We start from the raw sequence: 23,421 nt of genomic DNA on the forward strand, positions 1-23,421 counted from the left end.
AATCTTACAGATGACTGCTGTAAGTTTCAAATTTTTATTCTTTTCCTGGTTATGTTCCATAACTTTCACTGAGAGGGTGAAAACATTGGCAAATGATTTTATTTCTATACTGTTAGGTATTGCAACTTTTTTCTTACATAAAGCATGTCAAATAATCTTCTTTTCCTATTCCCACATTCAATATGTTTTTAATGGCAAAGATCTGGCCTGTATTTTATCAATGTGACATGGAGATTTTTTTTTTCCAATTTCTGTTTCTTTAGTCTGTATTACAGGTCATTGAAGCATACCATATCTATTTGTCTTCAGTAGTCAGTTACATAAAATGTACTGGGCTGACCGCTGTGGAATAAAAAGGAGTCTGGCATTATGATGTAGTAATTATGGGCTTCTCTGGTGGTTCAGATGATAAAGAATATGTCTGCAATCCAGGAGACCCAGGTTCGATCCCTGGATTGGGATGATCCCCTGGAGAAGGGCATGGCAATCCACTCCAGTATTTTTGCCTGGCAAACTCCATGGACAGAGGACCCTGGTAGGCCGCAGTCCATGGGGTCGCAAAGAGTTGGACATGACTGAGCGACTGACACTTTCAGTTAATTACTTTTAGAAAAAGAATTAGTTAATCCATTCTTAAAGTATGTTATATTAGCTACCAGTTTAAGATGTAAAAATGATAAATTCTGAGGAACTGAAATGATTAACCATTCGTGATTAGTGCTCATAAGTTTTAACTATAAAATATTCTAAAACATATTTGCTCAATTAGCATATTTGGAAAAGCACTTGCTTTTGCAAGAATAATTTATATGCATTATCTTGAAAACATATCACCAGGAATAGATAGCCATTTTTCATTATTAATCATCATTACTATACTTCTATTTTTAAATAGTGTTCTAACTGGTTTCTTTTTATGGCATTTGATAAAATGTTAAGGATATGGTATTGATATTTAAGGCAAGATGTTCAAATAAGTTAATCATGTTAGCTTATTTCTAGCTTTTTTTAAAGCACTCATATTTTATGTGAATAGTGTCTTTAACTTTTGATTGATAATTTTTAGCAATGTGTCTTTGCTAATTTCCTCCTTCTGTTTGTTCTATTTGCCCTTTTTATCTATAATTAAGAAAGAAAATGGCCTTTCCTAAAAGAAAAAACAGAGTTAACAATGGAATGATTTATACTGTGAAAACGCTAGTTTTTGTTTGTAGATATTTTGTAGATTTCTAAAGAAATGAAAGATAGGCAGGTGACAGGAGTCTCCTTGCATTGGCTCTTTCATTTTCTACAGTGGCTTCACTTTGCTTATCTGACCAAAGCAATTTTAGAAATACTGTTACAAAACACTTTCTGACTTTTAACAAATTCTGTGTCTTGATTGTTTAATTGAAGTGGGCATGTATATATAATTGTCAAAGAATTACTTACTTAATTCCAAATAATAGATAACATAGATGGTTTACTTGCTAAACTCTTTATAGGTATTATATCATGTAATTCTCCTTGTAAACCTGTGAGTTGATTACTGTTGTCTATATGAGAAAACTGAGATATAGAGAAGTAGAGTAATATATCTATCTGGTAGAGTCTAAACTCAGATCTGAACTAATAGACTGAGGTCTTAAATACCAATGCCATGTTAAAGTATCTCTTAAGGAAATCTGGGTAGATTGGCATCTTTTGAAGCAGAAATAGGCTTCCTACCCTGACTTCTGGACAAGTTTTTGGAGTCTATTTAACCTTTAGCTTTAAAAGAGGAAATGAGTTGGAGAGGGGTATACATTTATACAAATCATATGTTCATTCTTTGGATTTCACTATAGCATTTTAACAAAAATGCTGGCCATTAAGTGATGTTTATACTAGCCTCAGGGAAGAAGCCATCGATTTATTTTAAATTAATCTTAAGCTAGCTATTAGAAAAAAAATAAGCAAAACTACACGAAGCAGTGTAAAACACACACTGTGCTGCCGTGGCAAGAGCTTTGCAGCAGACAGCCCAGGGATCTTACTGAAGCACAGCCACTTACGTAACTTCGGGTAAGTTACTTCTAAGCCTTAGGTATTTCATCTGTAGAGATTGTTGTTATTCAGTTGCTAAGTCGTGTCTGACTCTTTGTGACCCCCATGGACTGCATCATGCCAGGCTTCCATGTCCTTCACCATCTCCTGAAGTTTGCTCAAACTCATGTCCATTGAATTGTTGCCATCCAACCACCTCATCCTCTGTTGTCCCCTTCTTCTCCCGCCTTCAATCTTTCCCAGCATCAGGGTCTTTTCCAATGAGTTAGCTCTTTGCATCAGGTGGCCAAAGTATTGGAGCTTCAGATGGGATTAAGTATTTCAGAGCATTGTTGCAAGGAGGAAATGAGATAAAATGCCAGACATATAGTAGAACAATCATTCATTCCCCTTTTTCTATTCCAAGTTTTAAATAAAATTGGATGTATTTTTGAATGGAAGAGTATATTTCTGTATCAGACTTGAAGTTTTCTAAGGGTAACATGTTTCCTCCTCTCTTAGTTGAAATATGGATGCAGCCTTTTGAGATTGAGTTGCATTTTCTTGAGTGCGTAAGCAGCCAAAAATAGCTTGTTTACTTTGTATTAAAAGGTAGAAGATCTTAATGATGTTAGAAGAAAAACAATGGTGATTAGCATTATATTTGTTGCATGCATGTATGCACAATCATGTCCAACACTTTGCAACCCCACGGACTGTAGCCCTCCAAACTCCTCTGTCCACAAAATTCTCTAGGCAAAAATACTGGAGTGGGTTGCCGTTTTCTCCTCCAGAGGATCTTTCTACTATCATTTAAACATCCAGTTTTCTTCCATGTTGAAATTTAAAAGGTAGTACTTTAATTGGCAGAATATAGAATAAAACCCTTGAGGTAAATAATCAGATGATTTACTAATATCTAATAGAATCATCAATAATTCTTATATAATTCTTATATATCTTTAGAGAATATACTCTTTTCTAAAAAGAGAATGTCAGAACACAGTGAAAGTTATCCTGAAATTCTGCATGATATAGGAATGAAAACATTATATTATGTCAGCCATGTATCTAAGACCAGTTGGTTAGTAACTAGACTTTGAATCAGATTTTGGTTTTTGTTTGAATGTTTTTTTTTTTTTCCTGCCATGAAATGTTTGGTTAAAATAAATTATTACTGGACATGGTATATTAAAGAGGTGATGTTAGAACTGCTCTGAGGGAAAGAGATTTATGATTCTGCATTATACTTTATTCTAAAATGTTTTCTTATTTCATTCAAAGTTTCAAAAACAAATAAATTAGTTTATTATAAAATTTGCTTGTTTCTGCGGGGGGCGCTCTGCAGAAAGAGAGAGGCAGTGGAACTTCCCTCAGCAAAACCAAGGGGTCCTGAGGAGAGGTGAGCCTGCTGTCCGCCAACCCAGCCCCTTGACGAGCGAGAGACAATCAGATGCAACAGGAGTTCCATCTAAGCAGTTCCGCTTTATTGCCACAAACTCTTGGTTTATATAGGCAAGCAAGGGGGTTTTGCGAGGGACTTTCTACAGTTGCACCAATCACGTTAAAGGTCAAATTGTAATATGCCATAGTTGCACCAATCACGTTAAAGGTCAAGTCGTCATGTGTCTTCATTGTAACAGGAGTCTATCATGCTCTGTCCACGTGCACAGAAATCAAGAGAGCCAATCAAAAGTTTTGACGAACAACTTAGGCCGCACCCTCATCTCTTCTGCCAGGCGCCATCTTAGCTCTAAACCGCAAAGCTAGCCCTTCTTTTTCAAGGTTTCCCATTTAGGGCCCCACATCTCCCCCTTTTTTATTTTATTTAAGCCCTCGAGACATTTGTATTGATGTTCTGTAGAACAAGGCGTAAAGCTGTAGGCGGCCAACCTCCAGCCTCACCAGCCCCTCTCGTGACTGTGCCTGTCTTAGGTTGCCCTCCTCTGAGGGTCTTACCTGTCATTGGCTATCCAGCTACCTCTTGGGGGCTAGGTGGAATCTCTCTAGATGATGGGCATCTGGAACTATTTATCTTTCTTGGTTAATCTCTTGAAGGGCTAAATTAATCCAGGGGTTTTGTGGGTGCCTAATGTGGGGTTCCTTTTCCATGACCTGGGTAAGCATAACTCTTTTTTGCTGTAACCGCCTATTGCGGGCTGTGAGATTTTTTTACCTTTTAACATTACAAGAAGCAGAATGACAAAAACAAGCAAATAGAAGGCATTTTCAAACCAGGTAAATGGACTTTGTACCCAGTCCCATAGATCCGTTGCTTCCTTTTTCACCTGTTAGAGTCTCATTTAACACTGGAAAAGCTGTCAGACAAAAGCTGGGGTATCGCACATTGCAGTCTATGCGCGCCAAGACACTCAACGTCTCGATCGCTCTGGCGTGGAGATCAGTCCCATTATGGCGGATCTCAGGTGTTCGAGCTGGTTTGAAATCCTTGAGCAGAGGCAGTGGATATGCTGTTTATAACCTCGATGGTCTGAGCTTGTTGAACTCTCAGCACGGATGCTGACACTGTTGTACCCTCATGGTTGATGGCCTTGTGTGTCGTTAAACCCAGGCTTCAAAAATTCTAAAAACTGTTGCATAGCCGTGGCAATTACAAAGGTCAGCAAAGAGAGGATAGGTAATCCGAGGATCGCCAGGAGCAGTGTCCACCAGGGTTGCCGCATCGGTGATCTGAAAGGGAAGAAAAGATCGCCTCAAGAACTTTTTGTTCTTGGGCTCAATATGTGAGTGTCTCTTTAATCTGTGTCACATTTTGAGATTTGACCTCTCGCTTGTGGTGTAAATTTAAGATTCCTTGCTGGCACCCATATAGGGCTGGGGTCCCCAATGGGGAATACGCATCTGAATCCTCTTCCCGTTGTAAGGAGTGGATCGGGCCCCTTCCACTGGCCAGTGATGGGGTCTTTCCATCTCACTTGTATTTCAGGTTTTATTTCTTGATTAGACCAATGTTTTTGAAAACATGGTATTGGTTCATTTTTTGAAAAATTTAAAATGTTTAGAGTAAAGAGTGCCATTCCAAGTTGCTGGTGAGGGCTTATTCCCCCTTTTTGTTTTTGTAATTGAGCCTTTAAATTTTGATGGTGGCGCTCAATTATGGCTTGTCCCTGGGGGTTATGTGGGATTCCGGTGTTATGACGAATGTGCCATTGTTGGAAGAATTTCTGTAAGCTCTGGCTGATGAGGCAAGGGCCATTATCTGTTTTTATTTGATGGGGAAGGCCCAACTTCACAAAACATGGCTTTGAGCATGTTTTGCTTTTTCTCCTGTGTGGGCAGTAGCCCAGCAGGCATGCGAGTAAGTGTCAATAGACACAAAAACATACTTAAGTTTTCCAAAAGGAGAATAATGGGTCACATCAGTTTGCCACAGCACAATGGGTTTTAGCCCTCGAGGGTTTACTCCTGGGGGCTGTAAAGGCGGTACTTGTAAATAAGGAAGACAGGATTTACAAGTATGTATAATTTTCTTTAATTCTCTAATAGGGAATCTGTGGAAACCTTTTATGTAGCCCTCTCCAATTTATATGAGTAAGATCATGAAGATCATAGGCATCTTGTAAGTTACAGGCTTGGATTGTAAGGGAGGCCGCTCTATGGGCCAGGGAATTTCCCATTGAAAGCAATCTAGGTAAATTTTGATGACCCCTAAGATGGTGTACATAAATGGGGTTAACCCGTTCAAGTAACAGGGTATGGGCTTGTATCATAAGGGGAGTAATAGGATTGTTATCTAGCCGTATGTGAGAATTTAGCAATCCTGGAAGCAAGTTTACTACATAAAGACTGTCAGAAAACAGATTCATGGGTTCAGGGAGTTTTGTGAGCGCCATGACAACAGCAAATAATTCTTTAAACTGTGCGGACCCCCCACAAGGCCCAAAATATTCTCGTATATGTGCATCTGGCTGTTGTGATTGCTGTGGTGGCTGGCACACGACGGCTGCTGCACCACTCTTTCCTCCATCAGAAAAAGCATTGAGGGCATCTGGTATAGGCTTAAAGAGAACTAGTTGGGGCACCCTCCAATCTAGGCGACCAAAAGAAGTAACCCATTTGTGTGGCCCATAATGACAGTCAAGGATGCCTAGGTAACCCTCCAGGGCTAAAGCTATTCTCCCATTGTTTCTTTGAATCCATTCAAAATCTGATAGTCTATGTGGGATAACAGTCTTATCGGGTTCATGCGCATAGCATCGGACTGCGATATCTCTTCCCTTCTGTATTAAGTCAGCCATTTGATCTATACAGGTATAGACTCGGGGAGTTCCCCCCAAGGATATGTGAACTTATTGTAGAGGCTTTCCCCCCTGGACCAAGGCTGCCATAAGTAAGGATGGACTAGGCAGGACCCACAATTGTAGACTCTCTTCAGGAGTATACCTGGTAAGCTGGGCCCCATTGAGGGCCCTTTGAATGTCTTGAAAGATCTTTTTGTGGGAAGGTAGAAGGGTTAGCTCATCATTGGGCTGTCTATCTTTTAATAGATCAAAGAGGGGCAAGAGTTGACCTGTCGAAACAGGGATCCAGGGTTGTAGCCAATTGAGTTCTCCCAAAACCCGTTGTAGGCCAGTCAGGGAGTAGGAATCTTGGATGTATAGCTGGGGTTTTAGGGGGCTTACACCTTCTAGGGACAGCTGAGATCCCAGAATCTTAAAAGGCGGGGCAAGCTGGACTTTGTCAGAGGATATATGGAGTCTCCCTTTTGATAGACACTTTTGTAAAATTTTATATGCTTCTGTCAGCTGTTCAGCAGTAGAGGCACCCAAGATGATATCATCCATATAAACATACAATTTAATATATGTCAGACCTCTAACTGGCTGGAGAAGATCTTTTACATAATTTTGACAATAGGCAGGGCTGTTTGCCATTCCCTGTGGTAAAACTGTCCATTCAAAACGCTCATCAGGCCCCTCGAAGTTAGTGGAGGGTACCGAAAAGGCAAACTTTTCACAATCTTGGGATTGTAGAGGTATAGAAAAGAAACAGTCTTTAATATCTATTACCATAAGACATAGATTACTAGGAATAGCTGGTATCCAGGGTAATCCCCTTAGGGGTGTCCCTTGGGTGATCATTCTCTCATTGATCTAAGATCTTGTAACATCCTCCATTTTCCCGAGGATTTTTTAATTACAAATATCGGGGTATTCCAAGGGCTAGTAGAAGGGCGGATATGTCCCAAATTTAGTTGTTCAGAGACGATTTCTCTAAGGGCTTATAGCTTAGTGGATGGAAGAGGCCACTGCTCCACCCATATTGGGGGTCCGGGTTTCCATTGTATAGGAGGGACCTGGGAGGCAGTGGCCCTTAGGATTGGGGGGGCACCTTCCATCGGGTTAGAGGCTCTCCCTTGTGAAGTTTATCCAATTCAGGATCTCCCCTATAGTTTGGTATGGTAGAATGTTTATAATGTTGATATTTTTCCTCATCGAGGAGGTCATCATAAAGGCCCTTATAATCAGTGGTAATATATACATCTGCTTGTCCCAAAATATCCTGGCCAAGCACATTTGCATTCAATCCAGAAGCTATCAGGGGCCGAACCTCTCCTGTAGAACCATCAGTATCTTTCCAGGGGAGCCACGCAGCAGTCTCCTTAGATTGAGTGTTCCCCCCAACGCCCAATAATTGAGGCCCAAGGACCGATTTCCAACTAGGTGGCACCTCCTCTGCCCTGAGGACGGTCCCATCAGATCCTGTGTCGATCAGGCATCAAAATCTCTTTCCTCCTATGGTAATATCCATTTTAGGCCTTAATCCAGGCACAATAGGCACAGTCCAATTGGCTCTGGGGGGCTCTTTGGCCTTAGTGATCCCCATTAGCCTTGTAGGGGGTCGGAGCGAGCCGCATCCAGGGAAGGGTTTTTGAAGGAACTTTTCAATATGATCGGGTGAGAAATGAGGTCCCCCTTGGGGTGACGGGGCTGGGGGTTGCCCCTCATCTAGTTTTAAGGCTTGCCATCGTTATCAAACTTAGATTTGCACTCTGCCCTCCAGTGATATCCCTTCCTACATTGCGAGCATGGAGTAGTGGGGGGTCTCCGACCAGTAGGTCTTCCCCCGCCTTGAGGGCACTCCTTCTCAAAGTGTCCCTCTTGTCCGCAGCCAAAGCGTAGACCCAATTTTGGGGGGACTAGGGGTCCCTTAGATGCGGTCCCCCCAGAGGCCATCATAGCGGAGAGGGCCTTGGTCATCGCCTCGGTAAGAGCTTCAGTCTGAGCCTGAAGGGCAGTCGAAATAGAGCAGGTCTGATGGCTCTGTGTCCCCACGTCTTTGGTGGCTACAATCCATCGCTCCATAGAGTGGTCTTTCTGTCCTGTGCAAGCCAACTTATGGTCTGAGTTCATCCCTTCCCAGACTAATAGCCTAACAAATTGATCCCTCAGGGGCACCAGAGGGAATTTTCTCTGTATACTCTTTTCCACCTGATCTATGAAGGTGGAGAGGTCTTCATTATTTTTTTGAGTGATGCCCGATATAGGGGGCTCACTGGGGCCCTCCACAAGCTTTTTCCAGGCGGCCAAACATATGGACCGTACCTTATCTGTATAAGGAGTAGGAATGGTGGCCTGTTGAGGTCCATTGATCTGCTGTCCCTGACAACATCCCGAAAGTCACTGGGATAACAGGGTTGGCAGCTTGATTTCTTTCTGCCTGAGCATGACACTCTTCCTTGAGAAAGGTACACCATTTGATATAGGTATTACTGGGGAGCACTGCCTTACATAGTGTCTTCCAGTCTTGGGTCATACAAGGTTGATGAGCCAGGCCCTGGAGAATAGTTTCTGCCCACGGGGAGTTCAGGCCATCCTCTGCCACTGCCTTTTTGAGCTCTTTTAAATCATTGGCCTCCCAGGGGTACCAGCCTGCCGGCCTATTCCACCCCCTGGTTGACGTTTACAGGAAAGGCTTGAGTTAAGCCAATAAAGGGCAGCGAGGATCCCCAAGGGTCCCTGGGATAGGTTCTCCCTTTCCAAGGTGACCTCATTGTCTTTCCCACCCAAGGTGCTCTCGAAACTTCCTCAAATGGGGGAGGCAGGGAGGGGCACAGATCTCTCCCCTGGGCTCCCGGTCTCAGGGCATCAGAGGGGTCTCTATTCTCTTCCGCCCCTTTATCATCCCCAAAAGGCTCCCATGGCCCACTATTCGCTCTAGAGTCTTTATTCCCTACAGTCTCTTTTGCTATACTTTGGTCCGACATGACTCGTTCCTCGTCAGACTTTTCCTATTGTTTTTCTGATTGGGGGTACCTGTATCAGCGATATGCTCCTCACTCCATGAAAAGCAGAGTTTGAGGGCCGAAATGGTCAGACAGAACCCTAAGGGGGACTCCTCACCGTTTTGAACCTCTCGCTGCCTAGCAAGGGTTTGTACTCGATCCCAAGTGTCCCAAGAGAACAGATTGGCCAAAGCAACCCAGGGGGCTAACTGTACAATGGTCCCCCAGACCTTAATGGCCTGAGCATCAGAAATCTCAAGTCCCCTGCTTATGAGCATATATCTCAGTGCCCTGAGTGTGGGCTCATCAGATTTCCCGATATTATTTCCCATGCTGCCGAGAGAGAATAGAAAGAAAAGTCACTGAGGACAACCACCAAAAATCCTACCAGGAGTGGTGGCGGCCAGAAAGTTGGGCTTGTGGTATGCTTTTGAAACTGTTTATGTGCCTGCGTTGTTGCATGGAAGTTTTATTGCCGGGGGCAGGCACCCTAGAGGTTTCTAGCCCGTTCCCTGACCCCCTTATCCTGTCACAGGAGTCTTCAAGTGGCAGGCGCCCTAATGGCCTTTACCTGCCTGACCCGTGCCCACAGGGAATTCTAGGCCACGTCCTCAGTTAAGAGTGATTAAAGGGGAGTTTCACCCGGTCGGGCTCTAGTTACTGAGGCTCACTTGTTGCAGGGCCTTCAAAGTCCGCCAGAGAGTGGCCCTAGCCAGGACGTATCAATTGCCTCCACAACCGCTCGCCTGTTCACTGAAACTCCTGAAAAAGGAGTTAAGGACAGATCAGAAAAGAAGAAAGAAAATAAGTCAGGAGCAGAGGGCCTCAAAGCAGAGGGGGGCCCACTTTGAAGTCCGGCTTACTTTGGGCGATACTCCTCTAAAGGGGAGCTCCACGCTGTGACCAGCCTAGGGTCCTTCATCGCTCCTTCTTTCAGAGCCGCACGGTGACACCACCTCCGTCCGTCCGCTTTGCACCCCACGTTGGGCGCCAGTTTCTGCGGGGGGTGCTCCGCAGAAAGAGAGAGGCAGGGGAACTTCCCTCAGCAAAGCCAAGGGGTCCCGAGGAGAGGTGAGCCTGCTGTCCACCAACCCAGCCCCTCGGCGAGGGAGAGACAGTCAGACGCGACAGGGGTTCCATCTAAGCAGTTCCGCTTTATTGCCACAAACTCTTGGTTTATATAGGCAAGCAAGGGGGTTTTGTGAGGGACTTTCTACAGTTGCACCAATCACGTTAAAGGTCAAATCGTAATATGCCATAGTTGCACCAATCACATTAAAGGTCAAATTGTAATATACCATAGTTGCACCAATCACATTAAAGATCAAATCGTAATATGCCATAGTTGCACCAATCACATTAAAGGTCAAGTCGTCATGCGCCTTCATTGTAACAGGAGTCTATCACGCGCTGTCCACGTGCATGGAAATCAAGAGAGCCAATCAAAAGTTTTGACAAACAACTTAAGTGTGCCCTCATCTCTTCCACCAGGTGCCATCTTAGCTCTAAACTGAAAGCTAGCCCTTCTTTTTCAAGGTTTCCCATTTAGGGCCCCACATCTTTGCTTTTGTACAATGAAGACTGAGATTTTTTTTTTCCGTTTAGGTATAGAAGGTGAGTTTTTATTGTCAGATGAGAAATTTAATTCACGAAAGTTTAAATTTTCTCTGTGATAACATCCAAAGTACTCTGAAGTGGGTCAGAGACCCATGTTCCCCTTCCTTTTCTTTCACTAGCTCATTTTCTTATATTAATCAAGTTGTTCAACCTAGTTGGTTCCTAGTATACAGCCAAAGGTGAAGTTGGGTTTTTAGTTTCTGTGCTTTAGCTTTACAGAACTTGGAAGGACTAAAGAAGAGAAAGCCAGGGAGATACTGCTTGCATACACATTTTAAAAGACCTACTGTAACCTGCAGATAAAGTCTAGGCTATCTAGTCAAGGCTATGGTTTTTCCTGTGGTCATGTATGGATGTGAGAGTTGGACTGTGAAGAAGGCTAAGCGCCGAAGAATTGATGCTTTTGAACTGTGGTGTTGGAGAAGACTCTTGAGAGTCCCTTGGACTGCAAGGAGATCCAACCAGTCCATTCTGAAGGAGATCAGCCCTGGGATTTCTTTGGAAGGAATGATGCTGAAGCTGAAACTCCAGTACTTTGGCCACCTCATGCAAAGAGTTGACTCATTGGAAAAGACTGATGCTGGGAGGGACTGGGAGCAGGAGGAGAAGGGGACGACAGAGGATGAGATGGCTGGATGGCATCGCTGACTCGATGGACGTGGGTCTGAGTGAACTCCGGGAGTTGGTGATGGACAGGCAGGCCTGGTGTGCTGCAATTCATGGGGTTGCAAAGAGTTGGACACGACTGAGCGACTGAACTGAACTGTAACCTGATCCATCAATTTTGTTTGGAATTCATATGAAATTTCACTTGACAGTAGAGTGCCCTGTTTACCCCAGAAATGATGATGGTGAAAAATGGCAGTTTGTAAAATTTAAATTGGCTCAACTAGATTATCCCCAAATCCTTTTCCAGTTCTGACATTGGCTGTTTGTGTTTCTTGCCCTCATTGCCAGCATAGTCTGAAGGACAGACAGGACTATTAATCAGAAGACCCACATTTTAACTCAGGTTATTATGCTAATTATTTGAGCAAATAATAGCTTCTTAGTTATTTGGACTAACTGTCCTTTACATAAACTAACTGTTTTGTAGTTTGTGGTTCCAGACTACTACAGACCCAGTTTATTTTGTGCTGGAGTTGTAAATATTGAATTGGAATATATATGTATATATATTTTTAATTTATATTTTTACTTTATTTTGCTTTACAATACTGTATTGGTTTTGCCATACATTGACATGAATCAGCCACGAGTGTACATGAGTTCCCAATCCTGAATCCTCCTCCCACCTCCCACCCCATATCATCTCTCTGGATCATCCCCATGCACAAGCCCCAAGCATCTTGTATCCTGTATCAAACATAGACTGGCGATTCATTTCTTACATGATAGTGTACATGTTTCAATGCCATTCTCCCAAATAATCCCACCCTCTCCCTCTCCCATAGAGTCCAAAAGTCCGTTCTATACATCTATGTCTCTTTTGCTGTCTCGCATACAGGGTTATCATTACCATCTTTCTAAATTCTATATATATGTGTTAGTATACTGTATTGGTGTTTTTTTTTTTCTGGCTTACTTCACTCTGTATAATAGACTCCAGTTTCATCCACCTCATTAGAACTGATTCAAATGTATCCTTTTTAATGACTAAGTAATACTCCATTGTGTATCTGTACCACAGCTTTCTTATCCATTCATCTGCTGATGGAATATATTTTTTAAACAAGAATAATTGGTAAACTAAGAGTCATCATTAATGACGATATATGGCCTCTGTAGGCAAAACTGCTGCCTATAATCTTCAACCGTTATTCAATCTTAAGTTACTCTAATAGAATATTAGTATAATTGATCTAAAATAGATTACTTAAAACAGTTTAAGTTCTACTTTTGGAATCCATTGTGTGATTTTTTGTTTTTGTTTTTGAATGGAGCAGAAGTACTTTATTTTAAATACTAGGACTAAAAAGTAAAATCAAAGGTCAAAATTTTCCAGTGGAAACCAAGAGGTATAATCAAAATTAAATACAACCTTGAGCCAATTCAGAAAGCTCAGTAATCTTCAAAGTGATTTTCATACATTAATTACTCCTCATGGCATCCCAAGGATGAAAGAAATTTAATTCTCATATTCTAGTTACTGATAACCACAGGAAGAGTCTGTATGATTGAGAAGAGCCATTTTAATAAGGCAGGTCGACAAATATTTCATCAAATATTAAGGATCTACCACATCAGCTATATATGAGGCACAAAGTATCCCACTGAGGCGGCCTACTTTAAAGCCTTTTTTTTTTTTTTCTTTTTAAAGACTTTCTTTTTTAGAGGAGTTTTAGACTCCCAACAAAACTTTGAGAAGGTATGGGATTTGCCATATATTCTTCATCTCCACACATACATAGCCTTTCCCAGTTACTAACATCCCCCACTAGAGGAGTACATTTGGTACAACTGATAGACCTACATTAACTCAATAGTTTCCAGAGTCCTTAGTTTACATTAGGATTCATTCATGGTGCACACTGAATGGGCTCACACAAATGTATAGTGACTTGTATCTACCATCACATTATCATGAAGAGTAGTTTCACTGCTCTGAAAATCTGTGCTCTGTGTGTTCATCCCTCCATCCCCACAACCCTTGGCAACTAGTGATCTTTTTACTGTTTCTTTTAATTTTGCCTTTATTACGTGATGTTTTGGGAAAGAAGGTTTGTCTTTAAAATTACTGTTTGCTTAGGTATTTTATTAAAATAGTTTCTGTTTCTAAAAACTAACTACACAAGCTAACCAGACAGGTAAAGGTAATCTAGAGATTCATAAAGTAGTTCATATGTGAATCACTCAAGGAGACATGTACTTATTAATATTTCAGTTCAAAAGACAAAACCAAATGTCTATATATTTTTAAAATAAATTTCTTATTAAAGGAAAAAAAAATATTTCAGTGTTCAAAATGCTCAGAGTCCAGGAATTATTTTTGAGGCTACTTGGTATATATTTCATAAGCTGACGTGTTTTTGTGTGCTGTGAAAATTGTTACAATGAACAGACTAGAAAAAATTATTTTAAATTACACACAAAATAGCTATTAGACATGAGTATTAGTGAGTTTTTCTTGTGAAGAGAATTGCTATCCCTGTTCCCTACCCCCACCATTAATCAAGAATCATTTTCTCCCAATAAAGTTATGGCTGTGTGAAAATGCTGAAGAAATGGTAATCTAAGATAAGGCAATTCAGTAAGTCAATATGAACCTGTTGCTGAAGCAAAAGAAAACAAGGTATTGTCAGCAAATAGAGCTCTCATCACAGAAGTTCCATAAAGGCAGCTTTTATGCATTAGAGACAGAAGCAAAAGAAATATCAAAAAGAAAAAGGGAAAGAGTAGTAAACCCAAACTTCCTGAATTTCATAGTTATTTTCCAGGCTACCCTGGCACTTAGGAGTAGGAAATTTCCTCCTCCTTTGCCTAGCCCGGAGTTTCTCAACTGTTGATGTTAGAAATGGTTGATTCTTTGTTGCATGGGCTGTCCTATGCATTACAGGATATTTAGAATAGCTTCTACCTATTAGACTTCATAACAACTCCCCTAACCCTACTCCTTCAGCTTGTAACAACCAAAAATGTCTCTCGACCCCCTAACTGCCAGTAGCACCCCTCAGATATAGCAACCAAAAATGTTTCTAGACATTGGCTTCCCACCCGCACTCCCCCTGGTGGAGCAGGGAAATCCCTACCAGTCAGAGAACAGAGTCCAGGACCACCCTCTTCTGTAGAATACTGGTTTATATGCCTAGCTGCACAGACCTTAACTTGTGGAGCAAAGAACCTGACCTGTATTTACTTGTGTTTCACATCTCCTACTGATGTACGTTCCAGGTTCCAAGTAACTGATTTATAGTGAACTTTTCTAAACCAGCTCATTTATAAATGAGGAAAGAATGTATTTGTCTATATTCTCATTTGAGATGTAGTTTGTGCTAGTAAAAGACTAAAAATGATACGCAGGAAGGATGTAGTTGTGACCTGTCGTGCATGTTTTACAGCTGAAGTTGTGCATCTCCTGTTTGCATTGGTGCTCTCTTTTTTTCCTTTCAGAATATCAGTTCATTCATGTTGGTGTCACAATGACTATTACATTATGTATCTTTTCATTAAAAGGAGTAATGTTTAGCAGTTTAAATATTGGCATAAAAGAGGGTACATTTTGAATATTAAGTATTTTAAAACCAGGTAAATCTGATAGCATGGCTCAGGTGAGCAAAAATGTGAGTTCCAATAAAATGGCTCTAAATCTCAAAAGCTTCAGTGAAGATGGCCTGGGTCAGTTCTATTTTTATGAAAATTGTCACCAGTCTTTTAAAGAGCCTTGTCTAGGTCAGAAATAAAATGGTCCTGGTCTGGACTCTTCCTCTAGTGAGCTCTGTGAATTGGCAGAATCACCTCTCTGGGTTTAGAGATTTTCATGTCTGTCAAGTCTAGGGGGACAGACCAGATAGCTTTCCAGGAATGTACCAGCTCAAAATAGTGTCAGATGTTTTTTCAAATAGTCATGAACTATGAAATTAATTGGTTTTTTTTGTTTGTTTGTTTTAAAGCTGTTACAGACTAATGAAACTAAAATAAAAGAAGATAATGTTATAAATTTCATCCAAAGAAACTGATCTATTAAATTGATCTGTGTGTTTTATGGAGAGCATTGCTCATTAAATGCTAAAAATTACTAGCTCTAGACTATATGAAGTGATTTTTGTGGGCAACCAGTTTTTCCCCAACTACTCTGTGGGAGGAATATTTAAAAGTTAAAAAAGCAAGATTGTGCCTTTGATTAAAAACTGAGAACCAAGCTATCAGAATCTATTTTATTTTTTGCTTCCTTTTTGTATAAAATGATTGTGAAGACATCAAGTAATGAAAGAAATACCATGGTTGGCCATCTCTATAAAATCATTTAATTGGCTCTGGCTAGTATAGTCTGAGAATCTTTTAAACGATAGAGACAATTTTTCAAATAGCAGTGCCATATTTATTATATAAATTTCTGGCTCACTCAGCAAATGTAGTGTCCTACCTTTAACACTGTATTTTACTGGTAAACTGTATAAATTTTTAGACCTAACCAATTCTACAGTTCTGGATGTGGAGAATAATAATATGCCATTCTAATTCCTGAAACAATTACTTCACCTGCTACAGCAGCAAATATATTTTCGTTCTTTTCAGTTAATATGCAGAGCTTCACATGTCATAAAAATAAATAGTTTCTTTTCAAATTTAGCTATAATATTTGAAAATAATCATTCAGAGCAGTGACCATATTTAATAAAAAATAATTCTCTCCTGAATACTTTAATTTTCCTTACTGTATTTTAATTGCTTTACTAAATTATAAATGCTTATCTAATGCTTCTCGCCATTTTGAGGTTAATTATTAATGAAAGGGACATAGAGGATGTAAAACTAATCTGGAAGTTTGTCTGTAAAATGTTGTTATTGTGTTAGTTATGCCAGATATATTGTCAGATTTCTTTATCCTCTTATTTAGGTGATGATAGTACCTTAAGGGTGATCATTAATTTTTGGCTCATGGTTTATTTCTTTTACATGCAGACTAAGACTTAAAGTAGCAGTGTCTGAATCAAAACTCAGATTCACCTTTGAAATATTAGGGCAAAGTCACAAAGTTTTCCAGAACTTCAGTATCCTATATATAAAATGGAAAAATGTTTCTTAAGAATACTGTGGATAATGCCTATTAATGAGGGATTTGTTCATGCCAAATATTAAATATCATTTCTAAATAATAGGATTTGGTCAGATTATCTTAGCATCTTTCTACTTGCATCAAGTAAAATTGCAATAGTTTGATCTGTAAAAATTAAAGAATAGAACTCAGTCTTTCATGTAACTCCATTTAGTGTTAGGGTCAAAGGAAAGCTATCCTTGGGGATGAAAAATTCAGTGATAAAGTAAGGAGGAGGAGGAAGTAATAGCATAAATTTCCTAAATCATGGAAATTATTGTGCTCAGATAATTCAGAGAGCCATTTTTTTTTTTTTTGTCTCTCTCCAAAAGGAACATACTTCATAGCTGCATTAATTTAAAACACTAAAATAACAGGGTGGCAGCACTCAGTAAGAAACCAGTGTGACTTTTGGCTACATTTCTGTTGCTACTATGTCCTTTTCAAATATTGTAATTAATTATGCTCTTTCTGCTATTTATTTTGCTTATCCTAATTTATCCATGCTATTCCTTGAGCTGCTGGTTCTATACCCTTAGTAAGAAAGAAGATGAGAAGAAAATAGTTTGTGTCTTATTGTGGTGGTTGCTGTGTCTCACATGCTTTCTTTATATGTAAATTATATTTCTCTCTTCATTCCAATCTATTATTTTTTCCTGTCTCTAGATATAAGGTTCTTAATGATGTTGGACCTTTCATCAGATGAGGACTACCAGCTGGCTCCTCAATCCCTTTTCCATATCTTGCCAAGACCCCCTTCCATGATAAATGCCCAGAAGCCCAAATATTCAATTAAAATTGTATTATAATGTTGCTTTTCTATGTTTTCACCACATCATGTCATGTCACTTGGGGAGATAACCATAATATTATGTGGAAATAGTTTCCTTTTCTAGATTAAATTTGATTCTCATGTTCAGTTCAGTTCAGTTCAGTCGCTCAGTTGTGTCTGACTTTGCGACCCCCCTCGCAGCACGCCAGGCCTTTCCACTATAAATTTCATTCTTCTATTAACAACAACCAAAAGTTTTTACAGTGTCCTTGCCTTCTTTTTCCTCTTTTTCCCTACTGTCCTCTATTATAAAAGTTGACAAATTTACATCCCAGGGCAGCTTAATAGGGTATAGCAAAATGGAAACTGTGAAATGTATTTAATGTAGGAAACATGGAACTGTTTTGAACATATTAAATCACTACTCTTTGCAAACAGGAGGAAGAAGGCACCTATGACCAAACTCTTGAATTCCGTAGAGGAGGTGACGGCCAGCCAAGACGATCCACTCGACCAACTCAGCAGTTCTACCAGCCTCCCCGGGCTCGGAACTAACGCAACAAGGTACATTTGACATTGTGAGAAGCTTTCCCCGTACAGAAAGATGCTATTCGTGTTAAATATATAAGCACAGTTATTAATATTTCATGATAACATACAGGCATACTTCATTTTATTGTGCTTCTCCTGATTACACTTCACAGATATTTGCATTTTTTTGCAAATTGAAAGTTTCTGGCAACACAGTGTCAGGGAAGTCTGTCAGTGCCATTTTTTCTAACAGCGTTTGCTCCCTTTCTTTATTTGTGTCACATTTTGGTAATCCTTATAATATTTCAAACTTAATCGTTATATTTGTTATGGTGATCTATGATCAGTCGTCTTTGATGCTAGTATTGTGAAATGGTTATGACTCACTGAAGGTTCAGGTGATGGTTAACATTTTTTAGCAATAAAGTACTTTTAATTAAGGTGTGTACATTGGTTCTTAGATATAATGCTATTGCACACTCATTAGACAGCAGTTTAGTCTGAATAAAATTTTTACATGCACTGGAAAACCAAAAACTTAGTGTGACTTGCTTTGTTACAATATTCACTTTATTGTGGTGGTCTGGAACCGATAATACCATAGTTACAAACTACTTTTCCTCCAGACCTTTCCCCACAGATGCTATCCTTAATCCCCTTTTCTCTCTATACCAACTCTTTCCTATTGAAGGTGATGACAATCAGTGAAATGACTATAAGTTTGAAAGTAGGAAAAAGATAAAAGAAAACAAAGGACCAGATACTTATCAACCTAGATAACTGAGTTTATTTTTTGTTGTTTGATTAATTTCCATCCTTTTTAAGAAAGAGGAAATGTTTCATATATATCTTCAGAAATTCAGTGAAGACAGCCTTACTGCTTATTGAGATGTAATTTAGGAGACGTATGCTATCGATCCAGATTCTTTCATCCTAGAGTTTCAGAAAGAAGGTTACTAAAATCATCTTCACTAAGAAGGAAGATGTAACAAAGAAGTCAGCAAATTATGGGATCAATCTAAGGCATTTCATTTTGATGAACAGACCTTGTTTCTTAGTACGTTCTTAGAAAGAAATACTTTTGCTGTCTTTAGTAACATTTCCATTTTTTCCTTATGCCAGAACTCTTGAATATTTCTTTTAATACATAGAGTTTTCACATTACAGCTTTTGCTATATATCACATAAACACTCTTTTAGACTTTATATCTTTTTTCTTAGTCTTTCTCAGTAGAAAGACTACTGAGAATTTTTAAGAAATTGTTCCCAATTCCTTATTTCAGCTGTTCATTCCGACAAAGCTGCTATCTACATTGTGTGTGTCCCCTACTCAGTGACTCTCTCAGTTCCTCACAGCAGCCAGGACTGTTTAGCACTGGAAATGCAGCTAGCCTGAATTGAGATGTGCTATAAATAAAGAATGAATACCATATTTCAAAGACTTAGTTTGAAAAAAACTCAGTAACTTGTATTGATTGTATGTCAAAATGATAATATTTTAATAAATTGAGCTAAATAAAAAGTTACAATCAATTTCACCTATTTAATTTTACTTTTTAATGTGACTACTAGAAAATTAAAAATCACCTATGTCTCACGTTATATTTCTGGACACTGTTGTTCCAAGATCTTCTCCAGCTTCCCAAAGCTCTTTCATTGGTTCAAAATTAGTTGTGTCATCCTAAGTGAAGAAATATTTTCTTATATCTTCTAGCCCTTTTCTCCTTATGTAATAGTTTGCCTGGAGCAAAAGCCTAATGCTGTTTGACTTCTGATTTACCCAGTGAGCCACGATAGCACCTTTTCCCTTTTATTATTGGTTTTTCTTTGCACTTATTACAAGACCATCAAGTAGACAGATATGCTCATGGTATCACAGAAGAGCTAATTCTTGACTTTGGGCATTTTTCTGTAGCATGCAAGAACTGACCAAAGCAGAATCAAAGTACACGTAAGGACATCAGCAACATTACATTGTGCGCAGTCAAGCATCCACTTTTAACATAAGCTTGGTGTGCTTATGATTAAATCTTATTTAAGGTAAATGAAAACTGAGACTTCCCTGTTAGCTTTCCAGTGTCTTCTGAACTGTTTAAAACTGGTTTTAAAAGGCACCCAAAGGTTCTCAACCCCCCGATTACTGTAGGACAGGAGATTCAGGACTCTAGGATGCGAAGAGTCAGACACAACTGAGCGACTACCCTTTCACTTTTCAATTTCATGCACTGGAGAGGGAAATGGCAACCCACTCCAGTGTTCTTGCCTGGAGAATCCGAGGGATAGGGGAGCCTGGTGGGCTGTCATCTATGGGGTCACACAGAGTCGGACACGACTGAAATGACTTAGCAGCAGCAGCAGCAGCAGCAGCAGGACGCTGAGAAAGCAAGGCTGAGTAGAGAGAAGATGTGAGATGAGGAAGGGTGCAGCCGATGGTAGAACTCGTAAGTCCTCTGGGCCCTTCTTTAGTGTCTTTCATGTTTTCTACATTCGGTTCAGTTCAGTTCAGTCGCTCAGTCATGTCCAACTCTTTGCGACCCCATAGACTACAGCCCGCCAGACTTGCCTGTCCATCACCATCTCCTGAAGTTTACTCAAACTCATGTCCATTGAGTCAGTGATGCCATCCAGCCATCTCATCCTCTGTTGTCCTTCTCCTCCTGCCTTCAGTCTTTGCTAGCATCAGGGTCTTCTCAAATGAGTCAGCTCTTCACATCAGGTGGCCAGATTACTGGAGTTTCAGCTTCAGCATCAGTCCTTCCAGTGAATATTCAGGACTGATCTCCTTTAGGATGGACTGGTTGGATCTTCTTGCAGTCCAAGGGACTCTCAAGAGTCTTCTCCAACACCACAGTTCAAAAGCAGTAATTCTTCAGCTCTCCGCTTTCTTTATAGTCCAACCGTCACATTCATACATGATCACTGGAGAAACCATAGCTTTGACTCGATGGACCTTTGTTGGCAAAGTAAGGTCTCTGCTTTTGAATATGATAAGTTGGTCATAACTTTTCCTTCTAGGGAGTGAGCATCTTTTAATTTCATGGCTGCAGTCATCATCTGCAGTGATTTTGGAGGCCCCCCCCCAAAATAAAGTCTGTCACTGTTACCACTGTTTCCCCATCTATTTTCTATGAAGTGATGGGACCAGATGCCATGATCTGGTTTTCTGAATGTTGAGCTTTAAGCCAACTTTTTCACTCTCCTCTTTCATTTTCACCAAGAGGCTCTTTAGTTCTTCTTCACTTTCTGCCATAAGGGTCGTGTAATCTGCATATTTGAGGTTACTGATATTTCTCCCAGCAATCTTGATTCCAGCTTGTGCTTCTTCCAGCCCAGTGTTTCTCATGATGTATTCTGCATGTAAGTTAAATAAGCAGGGTGACAATATACAGCCTTGATGTACTCCTTTTCCTATTTGGAACCAGTCTGTTGTTCCATGTCCAGTTCTAACCTGCATACAGGTTTCTCAAGAGGCAGGTCAGGTGGTCTGGTATCCCTATCTCTTTAAGAATTTTCCAGAGTTTGTTGTGGTTCACACAGTCAAAGGCTTTGACATAGTCAATAAAGCAGAAGTAGATGTTTTTCTGGAGTGCTCTTGCTTTTTTGATGATCCAATGGTTGTTGGCAATGTGATCTCTGGTTCCTCTGCCTTTTCTAAATCTAGCTTGAACATCTGGAATTTCAAGGTTCACATATTGCTGAAGCCTGGCTTGGAGAATTTTGAGCATTACTTTTTTTTTTTTAAGGGAAAAGACAGATATATGTATACCCATTTTCATAGCATTATTTACAATAGCCAAAAGTTAGAAGCAACCTAAATGTCAATGACTGAATGAATAAACAAAATATTGTATATACACACAATGGAGTGTTTTTCAGCCTTAAGTGTTAACCGCTCAGTCGTGTCCAACTCTTGGCAATCCCATGGGCTGTAGCCTGCCACACTCCTCTGTCCATGGAATTCTCCAGGCAAAAATACTGGAGTGGGTTGCCATTCCTTATTCCCGGGGATCTTCCAATTCAGAGATCAAACCCGGGTCTCATGCATTGCTAGCGAATTCTCCAACTTTAAAAACGAAGGCAATTCTGACATGTGCTACACATGGATTAAACTTGAAGATGTTATGCCAAGTGAAATAAGTCAGTTACAAAAGGAGAAATCATGTACAATTCCACATACGTGAAGTACCCAGAGTCCAGTTCAATCACTCAGTCGTGTCCGACTCTTTGTAACCCCATGGACTACAGCACGCCAGGCCTCCCAGTCCTTCACCAACTCCCAGAGCTTACTCAGACTCATCTTCATTGAATTGGGGATGCCATCCAACCATCTCATTCTGTCATCCCATTTTCCTCCCACCCTCAATCTTTCCCAGCATCAGGGTCATTTCCAGTGAGTCAGTTCTTCGCATCAGGTGGACAAAGTAATTGGAATCTCAGCTTCAGCATCAGTCCTTCCAGTGAACACTCAGGACTGATCTCCTTTAGGATGGACTGGTCAGATCTCCTTGCAGTCCAAGGGACTCTCAAAAGTCTTCTCCAACACCACAGTTCAAAAGCATCAGTTCTTTGGCACTCAGCCTTCTTTATAGTCCAACTCTCACATGACTACTGGAAAAACCAAAGCTTACTAGACGGACCTTTGTTGATAAAGTAATGTCTCTGCTTTTTAATATACTGTCTAAGTTTGTCATAACTTTTCTTCCATGGAGCAAGTGCTTTTAATTTCCTGGCTGCAGTCACCATCTGCAGTGATTCTGGAGCCTAAACAAATAAATTCTGTCACTGTTTCTCCATCTATTTGACATGAAATGATGGGACCAGATGCCATAATCTTAGTTTTCTGAATGTTGAACTTTAAGCCAACTTTTTCACTCTCCTCTTTCACTTGCATCAAGAGGCTTTTTAGTTCCTCTTCACTTTCTGCCATAAGGGTGGTGTCATCTGCATATCTGAGGTTATTGATATTTCTCCCAGAAATCTTGATTCCAGCTTGTGCTTCATCCAGCCCAGCATTTCTCATGATGTATTCTGCATATAACTAAATAAGCAAGGTGACAATATACAGCCTTGATGTACTCCTTTCCCAATCTGGAATCAGTCTGTTGTTCCTTGTGCAGTTATAACTGTTGCTTCTTGACCTGCATACAGATTTCAGGAGGCAGGTCAGGTGGTCTGGTATTCCCATCACGTCCATCTTTGATCTGGTCCACGTTTTCTCCCATAAAGCTTCATCTCTCTCCATCCTTAAGTCTCACTTTATTCTCCAGAAACACCAACTCCTTATACTTCTTTTCATAAACCATGATTTTTCTTCAGTCATAATATTCCTTCAGCCTGTTGTTTTTCAGTCGCTAAGTTGTGTCCAACTCTTTTCAACCCCATGGACTGCAGCAGGCCAGGCTTCCCTGGCCTTCACTATATCCCAGAGTTTGCTCACATTCCTGTCCGTTAAGTGGATGATGCCATCCAATCATCTCATCCTCTGCCACCCTCTTC

The 23,421-nt window shown here is 40.3% G+C and overlaps 1 protein-coding gene across 1 annotated transcript in view; it reads left to right on the top strand.

Moving 5' to 3' along the window:
• Positions 1-23,421, top strand: part of TDRD3 (tudor domain containing 3) — a 229,870-nt gene that overhangs the window by 200,680 nt on the left and 5,769 nt on the right. The window contains exon 13 of the mRNA XM_018056823.1: positions 17,833-17,958. Coding sequence (XP_017912312.1) covers positions 17,833-17,949 — 117 coding nt within the window. The 3' untranslated portion in view covers positions 17,950-17,958. The remainder of the gene's footprint in view (positions 1-17,832; positions 17,959-23,421) is intronic.

The sequence above is a fragment of the Capra hircus genome, chromosome 12 (assembly GCF_001704415.2).
Source record: "Capra hircus breed San Clemente chromosome 12, ASM170441v1, whole genome shotgun sequence".
Classification (NCBI taxonomy): domain Eukaryota; kingdom Metazoa; phylum Chordata; class Mammalia; order Artiodactyla; family Bovidae; genus Capra; species Capra hircus.